This window comes from Mugil cephalus, chromosome 5 (genome assembly GCF_022458985.1).
Source record: "Mugil cephalus isolate CIBA_MC_2020 chromosome 5, CIBA_Mcephalus_1.1, whole genome shotgun sequence".
NCBI lineage: Eukaryota > Metazoa > Chordata > Actinopteri > Mugiliformes > Mugilidae > Mugil > Mugil cephalus.
In genome coordinates, this window is record NC_061774.1 from 4,847,238 (window position 1) to 4,864,799 (window position 17,562).

Consider the following 17,562-nt stretch of genomic DNA (forward strand, 5'->3'; position numbering starts at 1 on the left):
TCAGCCCATCTGCAGGGGTAATGAGTGTGAAGGAAGGTGCACACAATCAGTGATCAAAGGTTTCCACACAGGAGACCCTCTTGTCTCCAGGAGCCAGGGCCCCATGTGCTCCGGAGAGCGAGGACAAGGACGTTATTGTGTAAAGAGACAGAAGGAAAGCTCACCTATTCACTACTCGGCCAATCAGGTCACTCCTTCTGAGCTGAATTGCAGGTATCTTTTATCTGTCAGAGCGTTCTAGTTAGCAAGAAGGAAAGGAAACAGCTTTGAGGTAGGTGCCCCCCAAAACTTTGGTCCTGAAGGTGTTTTCAAGTAAAAGAAGACCATGTAACTGATGGTCTCTTTCAGCAGGATAATGCTCTGTGCCACAAAGTAAAAATGGTTCAGTAACAGTTTGAGGAATTCAAGGTGTTGACTTTACTTCCAGATTCCCCATATCTCAATGAAATCTGGCATCTGTCAGATGTTCTGGACGAAACCAGTTTGATCCATGGAGGCCCAACCTCACAACTAGCAGGACTTAAAAAAGAATCTACTGCAAATGATTTGGTGCCACATACCCAAGCGACCACACATTGTTCAGAACCACCTCTTTCTTCTCACTGGAGATCCTGATGTTTTCTCAGATATTAGATATATCAGTTTTATTGCAAATGTAAAAATGAAATGAAAAATGAAAACAAAACATTGATAGACAATGTGTGAACTGGCACTGAGGTGATCAATAACAGTAAAATGTAAGCAAGACATAAGCAGCTTAAAACCGGCTGAATTACCTGAATAATAAATTATTTTAAAGGGATGTTGTTCTCTTTTTTTCCGAATTAACTAACTACTATTTTATTCAGCAAATTATTATTATTATGTTATTTATTTTATGTTGTTCTCTAACTCTCAGCCTCCTCTTCCCGGCAGGAGGAGCGCTTCCCTCTGGACCAGTCCTCGGCGGCGCGCACCCCGGCCCGCCCGCTCCCGTGACGCAGCGCATCCCTGTGCGCAGAGACGCTGGAGTGGAAGCGGCAGGCGCGCTCATCTCGGTGGGACCGAACGTGTCGAGGACCGAGGATTGTAAGGGAGAAGAGAAGATCGTCCGGCTTGCGTCCGTCGAGGATCCTCAGTCCGCGGGGAACGATGCTCAGAACGAGTCTCTCCGCGGGCAGCAGGACTTAAAAAGCTGTGCTCCATCCGCCGGAACACTTTTCTGTTTACTCTCATCCCATCGACTCTTTATCTCCCTGGTAGAGGAGACACGAGAAGAATCCAGCCAGTCGTGGTGCAGTTTGCTCGCTCTTTGAGTGTTTAACTCCAGTCGGATGACAGGTCGGGGCATTCCCTTGGACAAGATGTGGAAACCCGGGACTACTCTGCTGCTGCCCCTGCTGCTGACGGCGGCGTTGTGGGTGTTTTCAGCGACCGGTGAACTCCAGCAAGAGACGGAGCCGCGGAGACTGCCACCCCCGGGAAAGTTGGATTTCGGCTATGTGCCCGCGGGAGTTTACGAGACCCTGGCCCATTACGAGCCGGGACCGATAGGGATTCTGTTCCACCTGGTGCACGCCTTTCTGTACGCGGTGCAGCCCAACGCTTTCCCACACGGTAAGCATCCGCATCCGGGCTCACAGTAGCTGGAGGCACGTGAAATCCGTGGAGAATGAGGTTGCAAACCTGAGTAATATTGATGGAAATCAAAGGGAAACCAGTGGGTTCCTTTGAGTCACATTTGATTTACATTCACGTATGACTGCATCAAACTGTCTTTTTTATATTTAAAAGTGCACACGAATGCGTTCAGCTTGGTTTTGTGCGTAATCATGAATCATAGTATGTTTTTAATGTTTTCTTCGTTGCGCAAAAAGCTATCACTTGAGGATGTGTTGACCATTTGTGCGTCACGTCCCTACACGCAGCGCGCGTCTTCTTTTGCGCACTGGATGCTGGTGTTCCTTGCCGGCGGCGCACTTTCTGTCAGGATAATTACAATTAATGAAGCACTTGCTGACATCACATGCTCAGTGGTAAACTGTGTGTGCGTGAGAGAATGTTAGTTTGACGCACCCAAAAACAACAACTCTACATTTAAACAATTAGACCTGACTGCTTAAACACATCCAGGAGTTGTGTTTAATTGGGTGTCGGATGCTGAAATGACGAGGCTCCCCCTCCACGCCTCTCAGTCTGTGTCCGTACTCCATCGAACATTTTGCAGATTAGTGACTCTCTGAGTCACCTTGTTAATTGACTAATCCCATAAGCCCCTGCGCCATATGTTGTTGGCCTTTTAGTTTGCAGTTTGTCACCCGCACTTGGGGGCTCATGGCCTAATCCTGTGGAGTGGAGCACACAAGACCACTGCTCAGTGAAGCTCATTCATGGGTGCAGTCAACAGAGGATGAAAGGCGGAGGATGGAAGTCATGTGGAAATTGTTGGTTCATAAACAATCATTTGGGCCATCCAAATCACAAATTCACTTATTAATAGAATGAGTTTGTGCATAGATATTTAAATCTGAATACAAGCTTGAAACTTATTGGAGATTCTCAGCTTCTGCTGTGAAACCGTGAGTGACATTTAAATCTAAGAGGCAAGTGAGGAAAACTATCTACGCTGAGTTTCCACTCCGTCAGTTTGTGACTGGAGGTGGCGCAGATGTCCGTATGGAGGTCTGTTCAGCCACAGTGTTAGTCCTCTTCCACTAGACATTTAAAGATGGAACTACTGTCATCCTACATTTAAAAGAATTCAAAAAATGCCCAACTGGACAAGTTTTCATCTTCAAGACGCATCACATTTAAAGAGACAGTTCAACCCAAAACACAGAATTTTTAGCAATGTGCCAAGCTGAAGTAATCTCAACTTTAACATGTCGCCCTTTACTTCTGTTGACCGACAGATCATTTCTAGTGGACGTTCCAGATTTGGGTTACCTTTGTAACTTCTTTATTTCCCACTCCAAATGTTTCAGAGAAAAATCTGAAAATAAAAATAAAAATATTGCTTGTGTGTGGATGGAGCTAGTGAAGGATTCAATTGTGACAATTAAACCGCTTTTCTTGTAGTTCAGACAGGGCTTAGATCAAAACCATACATCATGGAACAACAAGTGTGAGCTCTATTCGCCTTCACTGCTCTCTATCTGAAAAGAAAATACTGTCAATAGCATCTGGATTCATCTGACACTCCAAGCTTGATATCAGTGCAGTGAATTTGGTGATGGGAACTAAAGTTGTGGACTTTGTCAAGGAGTTGTGTAGGGGAACTTATCGCTAACATTGGTCATTTCTTCAAAATTGAGATTAGTTCAGATTGGCACAGTTGGTGTTGCTAAAGAGGACTCGTTGAAAGCCATTAACAATAAATGGCATGTTGTGTGTACCCTCCTTTAGCTAAAATGTTATAAGATCCTGTTACTTCCATTTAGATTACCATTATAGTACTAAATGTATCATTTACTTTATTTCTTGTTAATTTGTTTAGCCTATGCACACCAGAAGATTGTGAAAAATGCTAAAGTTTATTGTGTTTACATAGATATTAATATCTTGGTTCCTCACATCATAATAGATGATCATTAACAGTGTCTGCAGCTAATTCCTGGACTATGTGTTTTTTTCGGAGTACTCAAAACAGAAAAGGAGATTCATCCTTTACCAAACGGACTGTTGACTCATTTATTTACTGTTAATTGGCAGGAGTTTGACTTTGGTTGTGGAAAAATCTGCGAAAATGGCCTCCAGTGAAAGAGAATCACAACACCACATGATTTAATGAGTGGAAACATGTCAGATTAAACAACATAGCGTATAGATAACTATAGATGAAATGAGGCTGTTTGCCATCTTAAATAGGTCAGTGAAGGCATCACAAGTGAACTGGATGAAGTCCCTTCTGAAATGCAGTTTAGGACCCGGCTAACTTGCTCTATGCAAATTAGAGCTGGAAGGAAATGCACAGAGATTAAATAGTCAACAAAACCACAATTTTCAACTCCAGTTCAGTGCATAAGTAAATCAAGTGCCTGTATTTAAATGTGAAAACACATGAACAGCACCTAGGTCACATTATGAGCAACTACCACGTTACTGTAAACAAGCTCACATTAGGCCCTCGGATGAGCTGATATAAAGCTGTGCCTTCAAATGCTCATGGTACCTACACAAAATGTCTTGCATTTAAGTGGTAACTCAGCTGTAAGCCATGAGAAAACCACTGCTAGGCAACCCCACTCTGTGTGTCACCAAGTGTCAAACCCACTTACAACAAGATAGACAAGAGGTGGATGTTCATATTTATTTAGATGCAGCCTCTCTCACCTTATATTCATTCAGATGTGACAACACTTTGAGACCCTTGTGTTAATTGATAGTTTAGCTTTTATTCGTTAAACTGCATTTGTTTTTTTAAACTACAACTCACCTTAATATGTATTGTTGCCAATTTAAGTGTGTTTACTCTGACTATCAGACACTGTTGAGCAACACAGAAATCTTCTATTTAAATCAAAATGTTGCATTTTATTCTAAGTTGTCATATGGCTGCTTGCTCAGACTGTGTTAATGCTCGGAGAACACTCTTCTTTTCTCAAATGGAAAATGGTTTCTAATCTCTAAACTAAAGAGTAACTGCAGAAGCTAAGGTATGCCTTAAGTTTTTTGTGGATTTAAGTCAGAACGAGCAGCAGCCAGTACCAGCCTGACCCTGTAAACGACTGTGAGATGAACATTATGTTGTTGTGTAATTAGCGCCGCCTCATCACCACATCGTCTATAATCATGTGTGAAATTTTACATTGTAGAACATCTTGATAATCTCATAAATGTTTGATTCAGTCCGCCGATGTGTTCGTCAAACCGCGCCGCACGTAGCCTCTGAACTCGTAGGAGGTGTTATTAGCAAAGCCGCAATAAATGTCTATCATGGACTCCCACACAAAGTAAATGAACGGTGACATATTTTCCAACAATGTTTTATTTAAATTGGCCTTTAGCTGCTGCATGGAACCCCACAGGAGCTGCTGGCGTCCCACTGCCTCCATCACACCAGCCTATATTCCCAACAACACACAACATGCCCATATGCAGGCATATGACATACAGGATCTGAAGCCCTTTTCACACAGTGAAGACACAATATTGATGGATTCAGGGGGCTTTTAGTTATTCAGACAAAATGTATTTATTAAAACATAGTAGAAAATGTGCAGAACAGAGCCCTGATCTTGTGCTATATCTCACACCTGCTGCAGGAGTGGTGGTTGGTAAAGCAGCTGTGAGTTGAAAAGGGAAAAGATCTGAAGGCAGAGGAGAGCTTTCTGTTTGCTGACAAGCTGCATAACTGAAAAAAAAGATGCCCGCGCCCTCTTCTCTTTCAGAAAATCTCTTGTAGAGAATGCTGCTGCATAGACGCTTACATTTATTTGCCTTTCCTGGATGTTTCCTTAATCATCAGTGCTATTGAAATGAATGAAAGAAGAGAAAGAAGAGTCTGAAATCTTAAACACTTATGTACACTATTTCATAAATTATTCAGCTTTTATTTTCTTGCACTAAGGAGATGTCACTGGAGCTCTTGCGATACATCAGCAAACCTCTGTTTGTTACAAACAAACTGGTACAGTTACAGCATCTTTTTAAGATCATGGTCTTGTGTATTATTTCAGAATATTTACTGTTACTTTCACAAACAACTGGGAATATTAGACCAAGCTAAAAACACATTAAGGTGTTATGATAAATCGGTCAACTGATTTAATCGTCTGATTATAGTCATTGGAGAATTCCTATCATGTCATGCTCCACAGTCGCTCCACATGACCTGCCTCCTTGTGTCTGTCACGCTTGGTTGATATGTTAGCAAGCTAAAGTTAGGATCACCTAGCTTAAATATTACCTTGCTAAATTCTTTAACCAAGTCACTAACGATGAACGTAACTGTAATGTTACAGTACCTAAAAAATTAATATTACACTCACTCAGGCAGCTGCTACCAGACTAGACAAGACCAGAGTAAATTAGCATAACACGGCGCCACTGTGGAAAAACTGTTGTGGGCTGTATTTGTATTTTATTCAGCAGTGCACAGGCTATGATTTTTAACATATGGCATTGAGGAGGCAAAAGCATTTCTAGTCGAAATAATATCTTAATGTAGGAAAAAAAAAAGGGGAACACACATTTAGAGGACATCAAAGAGGCACATTTCAAGTCACATTGTACGAGAGACTTTCATGACAGTTTACCCACCTGCCTATTACCTACAGATGATATTTCATTTAATATTTTAGTATCTTTATCAAATGTTCATATGTTGCATGTTTTACATAAGTTCTGATAATAAAAATATTTGAAAATGGTTTAATGTTCTCCACTCAATTTATATATTCGTAACAAGTGTGTGGAAATATATTAAAGCCACCAAAAGCAGCTATTTCATCTTTTTTTTTTTTTTTTTTAAATTGGAAAAAACAAAACAAAAAAACAAACAAACATTTAACTCATATATTGCTTCTCAGATTTTTTTATGTCCTGATAGTGGAATTGTAATTGGCCCCAAAAAATCCATATCGGTCGGGCCCTAGTGCTTATTGACATGAAGTGAATCTCAGCTGCTGCATTACCACCTGGCAACATCCAGGGCTGCAGGTCCCCATAGACCTCCATGTTAAAACAACAAGCTCAGCCTGATACAAAAACAGTTATGGTCTATATAGCTAATTTCTTGATTTACTACAACTATATAAGGGAACAGTTTTCTATATAACTGACCTGTTTGAATTAAGTCTATGCATAATTAAGGTGGTGCCTGCTTTGATTGACAGGTGGGTGTCCTCACGTGTTGCTAGGTGTCATCCACCCAATTCACGCTCCATCTCTTTGTCCTTATTTGAATCAGCTGGGACACACTGAGATTCAAAACGAATACCACTACTGCTCTCATGCTACGAGTCACAAATGTTATAAGCCAACCAAGTGTGTTTTTCAAAGTAAGCTGGTGAAACAATCCCTGCATCACTGGAGTGAGCTCAACTTAGCTGCAACATCTATTGAAAACAAATTGTAGCCCATTGCTCTAAGGGTTCATCCATCTTTATACAACCAACAGGAATTACATTAGTTTACTGTTTATCAACGAACTGACATCATGGGCTTGGGAAAATGTTTTCCTATAGCTTACATCTGATCCTACAACCAAAATTCAATGGCGCTTGTGTTTTTTGAGCCAGTTTACTTTGCTTCTAGGAGGCTCAGAAGAGTTTATTTCCATACCAACCAATATAAAAACTGTAAATACAACATATTAATGTGATTCAGAGGTGCATTAAGCTGCTTATGCAGTTGTATCACTTTATACCTGTGGGTGAGCTCAGCTGGGGGGTTGATGCCATCCACCATCATGTAGCTGATCCCCTGTTAGAAAGCGTTTTCTCATTAGCGTCTGTGTTCCCTCTCCTCAAGAAACCTTGTTAAGGTGGAGCCCAGACAGCAGGATCTAATGAAAATCAGCTGTTAGTTCACCCATCGGCAGTGATATCTGACTGCACCAGCATGGCCTGAGGTAAAAACGTACTGCGGTGCAAGGTAGATTCAGACAGATCAGGTTAAATAGTCCTTCCTCGTGCTTGTCATTTAATCCCAGCGTGTATCCTCCTGCACAGAGAACACTAAAGCATCTTTGGTGCTCAGCGAAGGACACATGAAAGAAACTGACGACTTCAAAAGATTTCTAACTCAGGACAAAGATGAGATTGAGGCGCTTTGAGAGGTGCATCAGAGAGTTAGTGGAATTTCAAAGTAGCTACCATTTATTTTATTTAGCTCTTTCATGCTCTGAGAACGAAAAATTGATAAAGCTGATACTGATAAATTCCAAATATGGCAGGAAAATAGTGGTCAAATATTTTTGTTGACAGGTTGCTGTAACTTTACATTTCCCCAAAGCACAGTATGAAGCCTGCAGTCACACATTAAAAAGCAGCAAATAAATGCAGTTATGGAGTTTAAATGTCAGTGGTGGTTCGTTATAGAGACACACTGTGAATATTTGTTGGACAGGAGTGTCGTGTGACCATGTCACCGGGCTTCCTCTGCTTCATGTACATTTCTGACTTTTGGGGATTTGTTCAGTGTGTCTCACTGTGTTGTTACTAGTCCGGCCCCCTCGTCAACTTTTCAGCTGATTCAGCATGTTGAACTGAGTCGGGCCTCTGTCAGCATGTTGGACCAGTACACAAGAAGGATTAAAACTGATGTGGTGAAAGTAGTCAAAACAACCAAGGTCAAAGAGCACCCAAGAATGCTCCTGTCTTTTTTTAATTTTTTTATCTTGATCTCATGTGACCATTTAAATCCACAAATAGTTTTACATGAGTGATCTGTACACCCACAGCTCTGTACAACAGTGCGTAGTACTTCACAACTTCCTAGCCTCTCAACTAATAGTAGTTTTCCATTTTTAAAAAAATGCAGAAGTCAGACTACTGCCACCTGCTGGTAAGGAGGGTGATTTGCTTCTGCACAGGTGCACAAGTTTTTTGGTGTGTCCACATCTTTAGGATATACTGTTGAATATTAAAGAGTCCAACACAGTTACACTAATTACTGTTTACATTCATGCCGCTCACAAATTGGACCATGATATCATAATTTCAGCTTATAGCGGATTGCAAAAAAGCTGATTCACAGCCTCATTACAGCCTATTAAACTGAACAAGGGCCAAATTACATGCTTAACAAATCACTGGTAGTGGATTACACACACACAGAAACAAACAGTGCTTTTTAGAATTTCACAGCTAAAGTATACGTAAATGTCAGGAAGTAACAGAGTCTGTGCGTTAAGCCAGACGTTTAAGTTTTAGAAATGTTGGGACTGCAGATGAATTCAATTTGTTTTTCAGAATCTGGTACATATGTGGATATATGATCACTTAGAATGTTCGGTGTAGAAATAAGGCTACTTATATGCAGATGAGGGGACGTTTTTCAGGATTTCTGTTTAGTGTTGGTTGTGATATTTCAACCTTGAATACAACTGAGGCCGTTCACTCTCCAGGGTTTAACCAAAAAATGTCAGATAATGAATTTCATGTGCCCACAGGTCAGCACAGTGCTAAAATGATTAGACAGAGTGTCCTTCAGACTGAAATGGAGGACCAACAGTACAGCTGCGTACAAGAAGGGCTGCAGCAGGTTGATCTATCTTCAACTGGAAGATACGGAGTATGTGTCGCAAAAGTCTGTCACTGACCCCCGTGTGTTCTGTTCACATCTTTGTGGGTGAGGGTGACGCCAAACCCAAATCTTTTGAGTCATGAGTCAATTTTTAGCATTTTTCCAGCCATTTTTCTAATTAGAGATGTTTTCAGCAGCAGAAACATCCGTGGAGATTATCATTAGATGCTGTGATGATCCCCCAAAGGGGCTTACATTTTACGATCGTAATGTTCTGCAGGACTGAACCATTTCTCTATCCATAATGCAAAATCACTGCAGAACAAAGTGAGCCGAACTGATGGGATGGTGTCTCATTTTGCTGCGAAAGTGCAATGAAATAAATGAAAAGAACATGAACTGTAAAGACCTGACCAGATTGTAGCAGCCGTCTATGAGCACATGTCTTGCTGATTAAACAGGAGGACCTTAACAACGTTCCTCTGACATTAGCCGAACAAATTGCTTTACAGATGTCTCTCATTCACCCATTAACAGGCACACACAATGGAAGCAGAGGTACCTTGCAAAGCCCTGGCAGGCAACATGGATGATATTTCCTCAAGCCAAATAAAATTATTTTGATTACAGATTCAGACTTGAATAGAAGAACGTGACCAAATGGATCTTTACACCACTCCTCTCAACAAGTCGACTGTGTCCGTAATGCACCGGTGTACATTATAAATTATATATAAAATCTAGTTTAATTTCAAATCAAATCAGTTTTGTCCTGATTGGACAGTTATTCAAGTTATTAACAGAACACTCGTGTCCATATACATACAAATGTCTTCAGCATGTGGAGCCACCATGGCTTCAAATGCCAATCTGCTATCTAGGAGCAACAGAAGGATGGCTCTGGTGGTGCAGTGGACGCTTAGATGCTTGAGTTGCATGAGGGTTAAAAAAAAAAACAGACAAAACACAACAATGTATGGTCAATTTGTGTAGAGCGTGTTGCAGATAATAATAGCAGGACAAGCAGAGACACAGCTCTTTCCAACCATTTTACATCTCTGAAAAGTTACCATGGTGGGAACACAGAGTCAGAACACTGGCCTGACCTGTATTCCAGCAACTTCCATTTGTCAGAAAATGTAAAATATGCTGAGCACAAACTAAAGCAACTGAAACCTTTTACAAACGGAATAATTTGTTGGCAGATGGGAAGTTTCAACTGTAATGAAAAGTGTCAGTGCAGCAACACAGGACCATGCACCATGGTAACCTGATGTTATCCATGAAATGCACATAATGTTTTTATCTCCTTTTGTGGAAATGAAAGAGTGAACTGACACGAACAAGGCTGCATGCTACTCATCAGTCTGTTTAAGACATATGAAAATAGTCTGATTAGAAAGGATTAAGACAACACGTTTGGCTACCATCTGCTCTTGTAAATAAGTGAGTATATGTGAAAACATACCACTTCCATGTTAATGGTCATCATTAGCTGACACGAGTAAGTGATATTCACTGTCCTATTAGGTATTAGGTCCAGATGGACTTTTTCCAGTTTTACTTGTGTATAATGTTTCAGTTATGTTTTGAAAAAGCAGCAATGTAACTGATGCTTGCTGTTGCCTGGTAGTGACGTGAACAGATCCTCGTGACACGTTCAGGGAAAATGGAATCGTGTCGCTGCCTTTCCATTATTGTGTAGGATTGGATGTCTGCCCCTGAGGGCCAGGACATAAACATGTGCACAACGCTTCCATGTCCTCAGTATTTTAAACTTTCCACAGCGTTCGCCTGCTTCTAAACAACAAATCAGATGTGATCTGTGAGAATTCATGACAGGATGTTATTATGGTATATTCTAATTATCTTATGTGTATCTAATGTAATGTGGACGTTTCACTAATGCTCAATATAATCTCTAAATGAATATTAATATAAGACGCGCCTTTACAATCTGAGAAAACCGTCCAACTATAAATAGTCCTGCTTCTCTGTGAAACCTCCTGGCTCAGTCGTACTGTAGTAGCATCTGTATGACAGAAAGTGATGTATGCGGCTCCTCTGTGTATTTTTTTTCCCCCCTGCTGTCACTGGCAGTCATGTCATTGCTCTGACAGTGATGGCCCTCGGCATTTGGACGCTTCAGGACACACACAGGCACAGTCTTACTCGCCTGCAACATAATGCCATCTGATAGCCAGAGGCAATATGTCACTGCAGCACAGAGCTAAGGAGGCCATGGCAGGTGAAAATCTACAGGACTGACTTTATTCACAGATATTTCCTCATTTATTTTTATCATACCACATATGTGGAATGACGCACACAGAATAACTGTGCAGTGGCGCTGGCCTCTGACAATGCATAGCAGAACAGTGAAAGGCACTATCTTTGCATTTGGCATCTGGATAATCTATCTATCCAGAGATAGATAGAAGAATCACATTTTTTATTACATATGTTTGCACATATGAGGTATTGGTTTTGGTGCTTGGTACAATAAACATTAATCAGGGAAATCAAACAAAAATATATACAAAATATGTAAGTAAAGAAGGAACTGAACAGATTGTGTATGAAAGTGGTGTGCGTTAACAAGAAAAGTGTGTTAATGTAGCGCGTGTAGACTTGCAATGGGAGTCAGACTATTAACAAGTTCAGTTGCAGATGGAAAGAAACTGTTCCTGTGGTGTAACGAATGAATTGGCTGATTAGCCTAGTAACTGGAAACAACAGCGTTCAAAACTCTAACCCTAACCTTTCTCATATTACATCTTCAACTAATTAAAAGATTCAAATATTTTAATGGAATATGGATAAACTGTAGATCAGAGTGATTCAGAAGAGGCCAGCTCTGTACTGCAGTTCGTCCTCCTAGTTATCTTGCCTCCCGTTTTTTTTTTCCTTGAACACAGGCAGAGACTGTGGTTGTAATCTTTGTGGTGTCTTCAAGTGCAAATTGGTTCAGACACAGACGATGTCACAGTCAGCCTTGGATGGCGGCAGTTCTTTTATACTGGTTTGGCGTGTCTGTACCTTTAGACGGAGCCAGGCTTCCCTTTTCTCTCTAAACTAACCTAAACTGCTGCTGGCTGTAGCTTCAAGCTGAACGTGAAGGACTGAAATATTCTTTTAAAAAAAGGAGTAAGGCAATGATGGAAAATTGTGACGCTATTCATTCAATGGTGTGTTTACACTAGTTGTCTGCATCCCATAGCTTTTATTCCAAGCAAAGGTTTTTACGTAAAACCTTAAAACCATAAAATCTGACTTTGTTTGGTACGAAGCGAAACAATTGTCTTAACACTGTCTTAACTCTGGTAGAAAAAATTAAAAACTCTAATTTAATGGATAGACTAAATTAACTAATTGCTCATTTCTGTCACATAAAGTTTGTATTTCTTTTTTATTGCAATATTTTTCAGTCTCAGTCTCTCCTAAAAACTTTACCACTGTGTTTTTATTCTGGTTGATGGTTGTAGATGGATGTGTGAAACATGCTTTTCATGCCAAACTCAAATATATAAACTGCTCTTCCTCTCGTCACACAACAGGTTGTCTAAGACTTAAGCCGCTGCCCCAGCTTTGTTAGAAAAGATCACGCTGCATAATCAGAACACAAAAAGTAACACAGTACAATGCTTTAATTCCCTGCCTGCAGCACCAGGCCTGTGAATAGATATCAAAATAGCCCTCAGCTACATGTTGTTACTCTCGAAACGGATCCACAAATCTGGGATTAGTCTTTCTGAAGGCTCAGCGAGACAGACGAGGTGGCCAGCTCCAAATGAACCGCTTCAATCCAAAATGAGTATTTAATCATTTAAATCGATGAGACGGATGCACAAGCAGAAGGACAAAATGCGAAGTGCACTAATTACCTTACACAACTCAAAGCCCACCTGAAGGACGGAGAGACTGAAGTTGTTTCATAAAAAAGTGAAGAGAGAGAAATGGGTTTCTTGTATAAAAAATTGATTAAAGGGATGAGACACAGCAGCAAGAGACAGAGGCTTTACATAAAATTGCCGTCTTAAAATAAAGCTGTGTGATATAGAGATTGTGAAGAGCCAATCTGCAACCTTTCAGGTCATGGTTTATCTATACATTGTTGTTTTGACAAAAAAGAAGAAGAAAATAATTGGTCTTTCTAGTTCCATGGTAGCTGAAGTGAACAGACCACACTGGGGTTGGAACTAATAAATGTTGAGCAACTGGAAGAGGAAAAAACAAGAAAAGAGAGAATACGCCAGAATAGGTGGTGCATATGGCCACGGAAACAACCAAGGCAGAAGGAAAGTGAATTTACTGTGCTCTCACTGGTGTAGCTCCAACACAGAAACATAAATTAAGCTTTGCAAACACTATGGGACAGGGAAAGGGAGGAGCCTGCCTTTCTCTGAGAAGTCCCATCTCTTCATCTAACAGCTCACTGTGGCTGCTCACTCCAGTTTTATCGTTTCATTACTTACGGCAATATTTCAAAGTGATCCATTGTTCACTTCCACATTTTCACATATTTCAAACTCACTGAAAAAAATACACTTTGTATTTACTGGTTCTTCATAATGAAAGTCAAATCAGTTTGTACAGGTTACACTGGTAGTGACCATTTACACACACACACACCAAGTTACAAATAATCAAAACATGTAATTTCATTGCATTATTTTTTTTTAATGTGTAATAAGACAAAACTGCCTCAGAAAAGCGGCAACTGTTCAGTCAGTAGTGAACAAACAAGAGCTACACAACAACTGAATGACACTGAATGCCACACCACCACTCACACTCATGGTCGTAACCATTGACTGTATATACTAGGTCGTAACATCAAAAAACACTTAACTCCCACAGTGCATTGCAGCGCATATACTCTTTGAGTATTTAATTCAAATGTATTTTATTTTAGTTCGTTAGTTTTTAAACATGATAATAAATTTGATTTGATTTATGGTTGATCTTGTAACATTAAAATAAAATGTGTTTAATTTTTTGTCGCTCATAATATACGTCACGACTGCCGATGTGCGACACCCGCCGGCAGGTCCAGCGCGCTATTTATTGAACTTTTCCACCGCAGGTAAGCCAACCATGGATAAATCCCTGTTATGTATGCATAAATACAATTTTATTTTCTCTGTAGTAATTCTTTCATTTCATAAATGCAACACACTATAGTTTTTTTATACATAGCATAGAAGTAAAAAACGATATATGCAGTGTTACGTTAAACCTGCTTTTTTCGGAGTTCAAAATGTATTCCTATGCATAAACAAAGTGTTGCTTTCTCTGTTGCAGGTCTTTCATTTCATAAATGCAACACAATATAGTTTTTTATACATAGGCCTAGCATAGAGGTAAAAACGATATATTCAGTGTAATCTTCATTTTAGATGTCAGAGGGTTTTTGTGGCTCCCAGTGTTTTCTTTTCTCTGGGAAACGGGTCCAAATGGCTCTTTGAGTGTTGAAGGTTGCTGACCCCTGGTTGGTTTATAATAATAATAGCAATAATAATAGTAATAATTATAATAATAATAAGAAAAACTACTATAATGATAGTTATAATAATACAATCAATCATGATACATGACCGGGGAGCAGCCACTCTCAGCCACTCTCACCAACACTCCGTGTCCCATGGCACAACCCTTTATGGTGCATTAAAAACAGAGTTGCAGTGAGTTGTTTGTTTTGTGTTGTTTGTCCTTTCCCTCCTCTTACTTTCGAACAGGTGTGCAGAGCATTAAACAATAAAAATGGAGGGGGTGGCACACACCAAACATGTAATTAGTGTAATATTTTCAGTCAGTGGTGTTAAAGCTGTCACTTTAACATTTCCTTTACCTCCAACAACAACATCATAACCACACTTAAGCCCAAAACTTGAATTTTTAAGATTTAGCTTTAAAAAAAAAACATGCCCAGATTTTACTATTACTATTTGATAGTGAAAGAAGAACTCACCGAACAGATGTGAGTTTATGTGACTTTGAAATTAGCGGCAGGAATAGGAGCTATCCTAAATTACAACAATGCAGTTTTATCGTCTTTTTATTTGTCCGTGTGCATGTCTTGCTTTTTTCAAAATTTTTTCATACCGTTTACAGGTTTGTCAAGCATTTGTAGCATAAGTGGTACCTTAAGCTGACTTTAGCTTGTCTAAATGTAAAATATGTCCCTACAACACTCAGCATCAGCTGCTGGACAGACAGGATTTTACAGTCATCCTCTAGACATATTGAAAAACGCTGATGATGGACACTTTTATATATATTTTATATATATGCTATTTTAGGGCCTAACTGTGTTAACCATGATTGACAGGTTTTGCTCTCATTTGCTCTTAGCTTTCTGCCACCCGGGCTGCACTGTTATTCAGTGTTTATGTCACAAAGAATCATCTTAGATTTGCAATAAGTGTAAATACTTTTTTTAAAGCATGCCTTTATTGGACAGAATATAACAGCCAATGTGACCTTTTCCATTTCTAAACGTAGCTACTGTGAGCAGAAAGTTTTTCAAAGGAGAATCAGAGAGTAGTCATTATCCAGACACACAGACCCCCAGTCGTGACCCATATAAAGCCTTTTGTGTATCAGTCTTGTCAGTGCAGTGCCTGGTTCTTCAAATAATGCTTTCATAATTAGAGGTGTGTCATCAGATGAGCTTTGCCGATCCAGGACACGCTGTTGGATTCAAGTGGCACCGCAGGAGTCCATTACAAAGTTGCCTGGCACCTTTTGAAGCAAAAACACCCCTTCCATGTACAATAGTCTCTCTGTATTGATGTGTGTCTTTCTGCTATGAAGGGGAAAGGGTACATCAATAGACTCAACAGGTAGCTTGTGGATTATGAGGGGAAAGTGACACAGCTCATTTAGAAAGCTTGCTTCACTAAAGGCTGGCATATTAGCAGGCTAAGTAAGGGGAGATAAGAGCTATGGCATTAAGATAAGTTGAACGACTGAGACATTTGAAGGTAATATTATAATGCCACCCTCAGCTTAAGCTCCCTGCTATCAGACAGGATGCAGGTGAGGAGTGTGGTGCAGCCAGACGGAGTGAAAGCACTGGTACAAAATCAAAGAAAATCTAAAGATTACGGTGGTAAGAAAAAGCCGCAGAGATATCGGCTTATTTAAAGAAGCAAGCAAGAAGGGAGAAATAAATGGAGGGGGAGCGTTGGAGAAAGAGCTGTCACTTCCCCGGGTGCTGCTAAAGCCTTGTTTCGTTCAGGCACGTCAGATTTGGGTCAGGCCTGGGTAGCCAAGCAGGAGAGAGGGCGAGGCAAAGCAAGTGGCTCAGTCCTACTGAATGGATGGCAAGTCATGCATTCCCTGTCCCTTTGTTCCGCTTCATTGGTGGGTGCAGTGGTGCCCGCTGCGACTCGACTTGGGACATGGTGAGCTGTAATTGCAGATGTGTGGCAGTAAGGGGTCGACCTGCCAACGCCAGAGATGACTGGCCTAAATGGCCCTCCTCTCCCTCTCTCTGCTTAGCCTCAGTGCCATTTGTCTCACCCCTTCACACAGTCCTTGTAGCCTTCACTCAGCTGTGCAGGGACTGTTTCACTGAGTGGGATGTGTCACGGGAACGTGGCTGTCACAACTCATGGAGGATTTTTGGTGTGTGTAATTTAGCTCTCAGTGACAAGCTGGGTGTCAAGCATTCTCAATCAAGGAACACAGCCTTTATACTAGGTGGTTTAGGGTCAGTGCTGAACAGGGCTGGTTGACAAATAAATTCTCTAGGTAAGATTTTGGTGTCCATACTTTTTGGTGCTTATTTTAGGGCAGCAATCATAACCAGCAATTAATGTTAGATGAGTGTTTCTATACTTTTAACATGATTGTTATGCCCCATTGTCTGGCATATACATGATTAAATGCATACAGGTAGTCAAATTCTTCAAAAATAGACAACATGTCAAATGTTGCTGAATTTTTTTACCGATGTAAATGTATTAGACGGTCTACCACACATTAAGGTTGTCTACATCCCTTTAATTTTCCACTTATGTCAGCTGATCTGAGGCTGGGTCACGGCGGCAGCAGCAGTACAGGCGATGTATCAAACCTTTGCAGTGAAGAGGCATCTGAGACGTGAAGCGAGGCCTTTGATTTGTGATTCGTGCACGCATGTTACAAACCTCACCTGTGGTCAAGAACGTTTCGGTAGGGTGGGTGGGCTGCACCTTAGAGATAGGTAAAGAAGATTGGATATGCCCAGTGGAGGCACTTCAGGCATCTGGTGGGGATGCCTCCAGCATGCCTCCCTGTGGAGGTTTACCAGGCACGGGTGGCTGAGAGAACACCCCAGGTTTGGACCCAGAATTCTCTGGAGGGAGTATGCATTTCAACTCACCTGGGAGAGCCTTTTGATATCTC

The 17,562-nt window shown here is 40.7% G+C and overlaps 1 protein-coding gene across 24 annotated transcripts in view; it reads left to right on the forward strand.

The window, feature by feature from the left end:
* The first annotated feature begins 921 nt into the window (after positions 1–921).
* prom1a (prominin 1a) overlaps positions 922–17,562 on the forward strand; it is an 81,961-nt gene continuing 65,320 nt past the window's right edge. For all 24 annotated transcript variants that reach the window (XM_047585400.1, XM_047585402.1, XM_047585399.1 and 21 more), the window contains exon 1: positions 922–1,596. In XM_047585400.1, the coding sequence (XP_047441356.1) occupies positions 1,314–1,596 (283 nt within the window). In that variant the 5' untranslated portion in view covers positions 922–1,313. The remainder of the gene's footprint in view (positions 1,597–17,562) is intronic.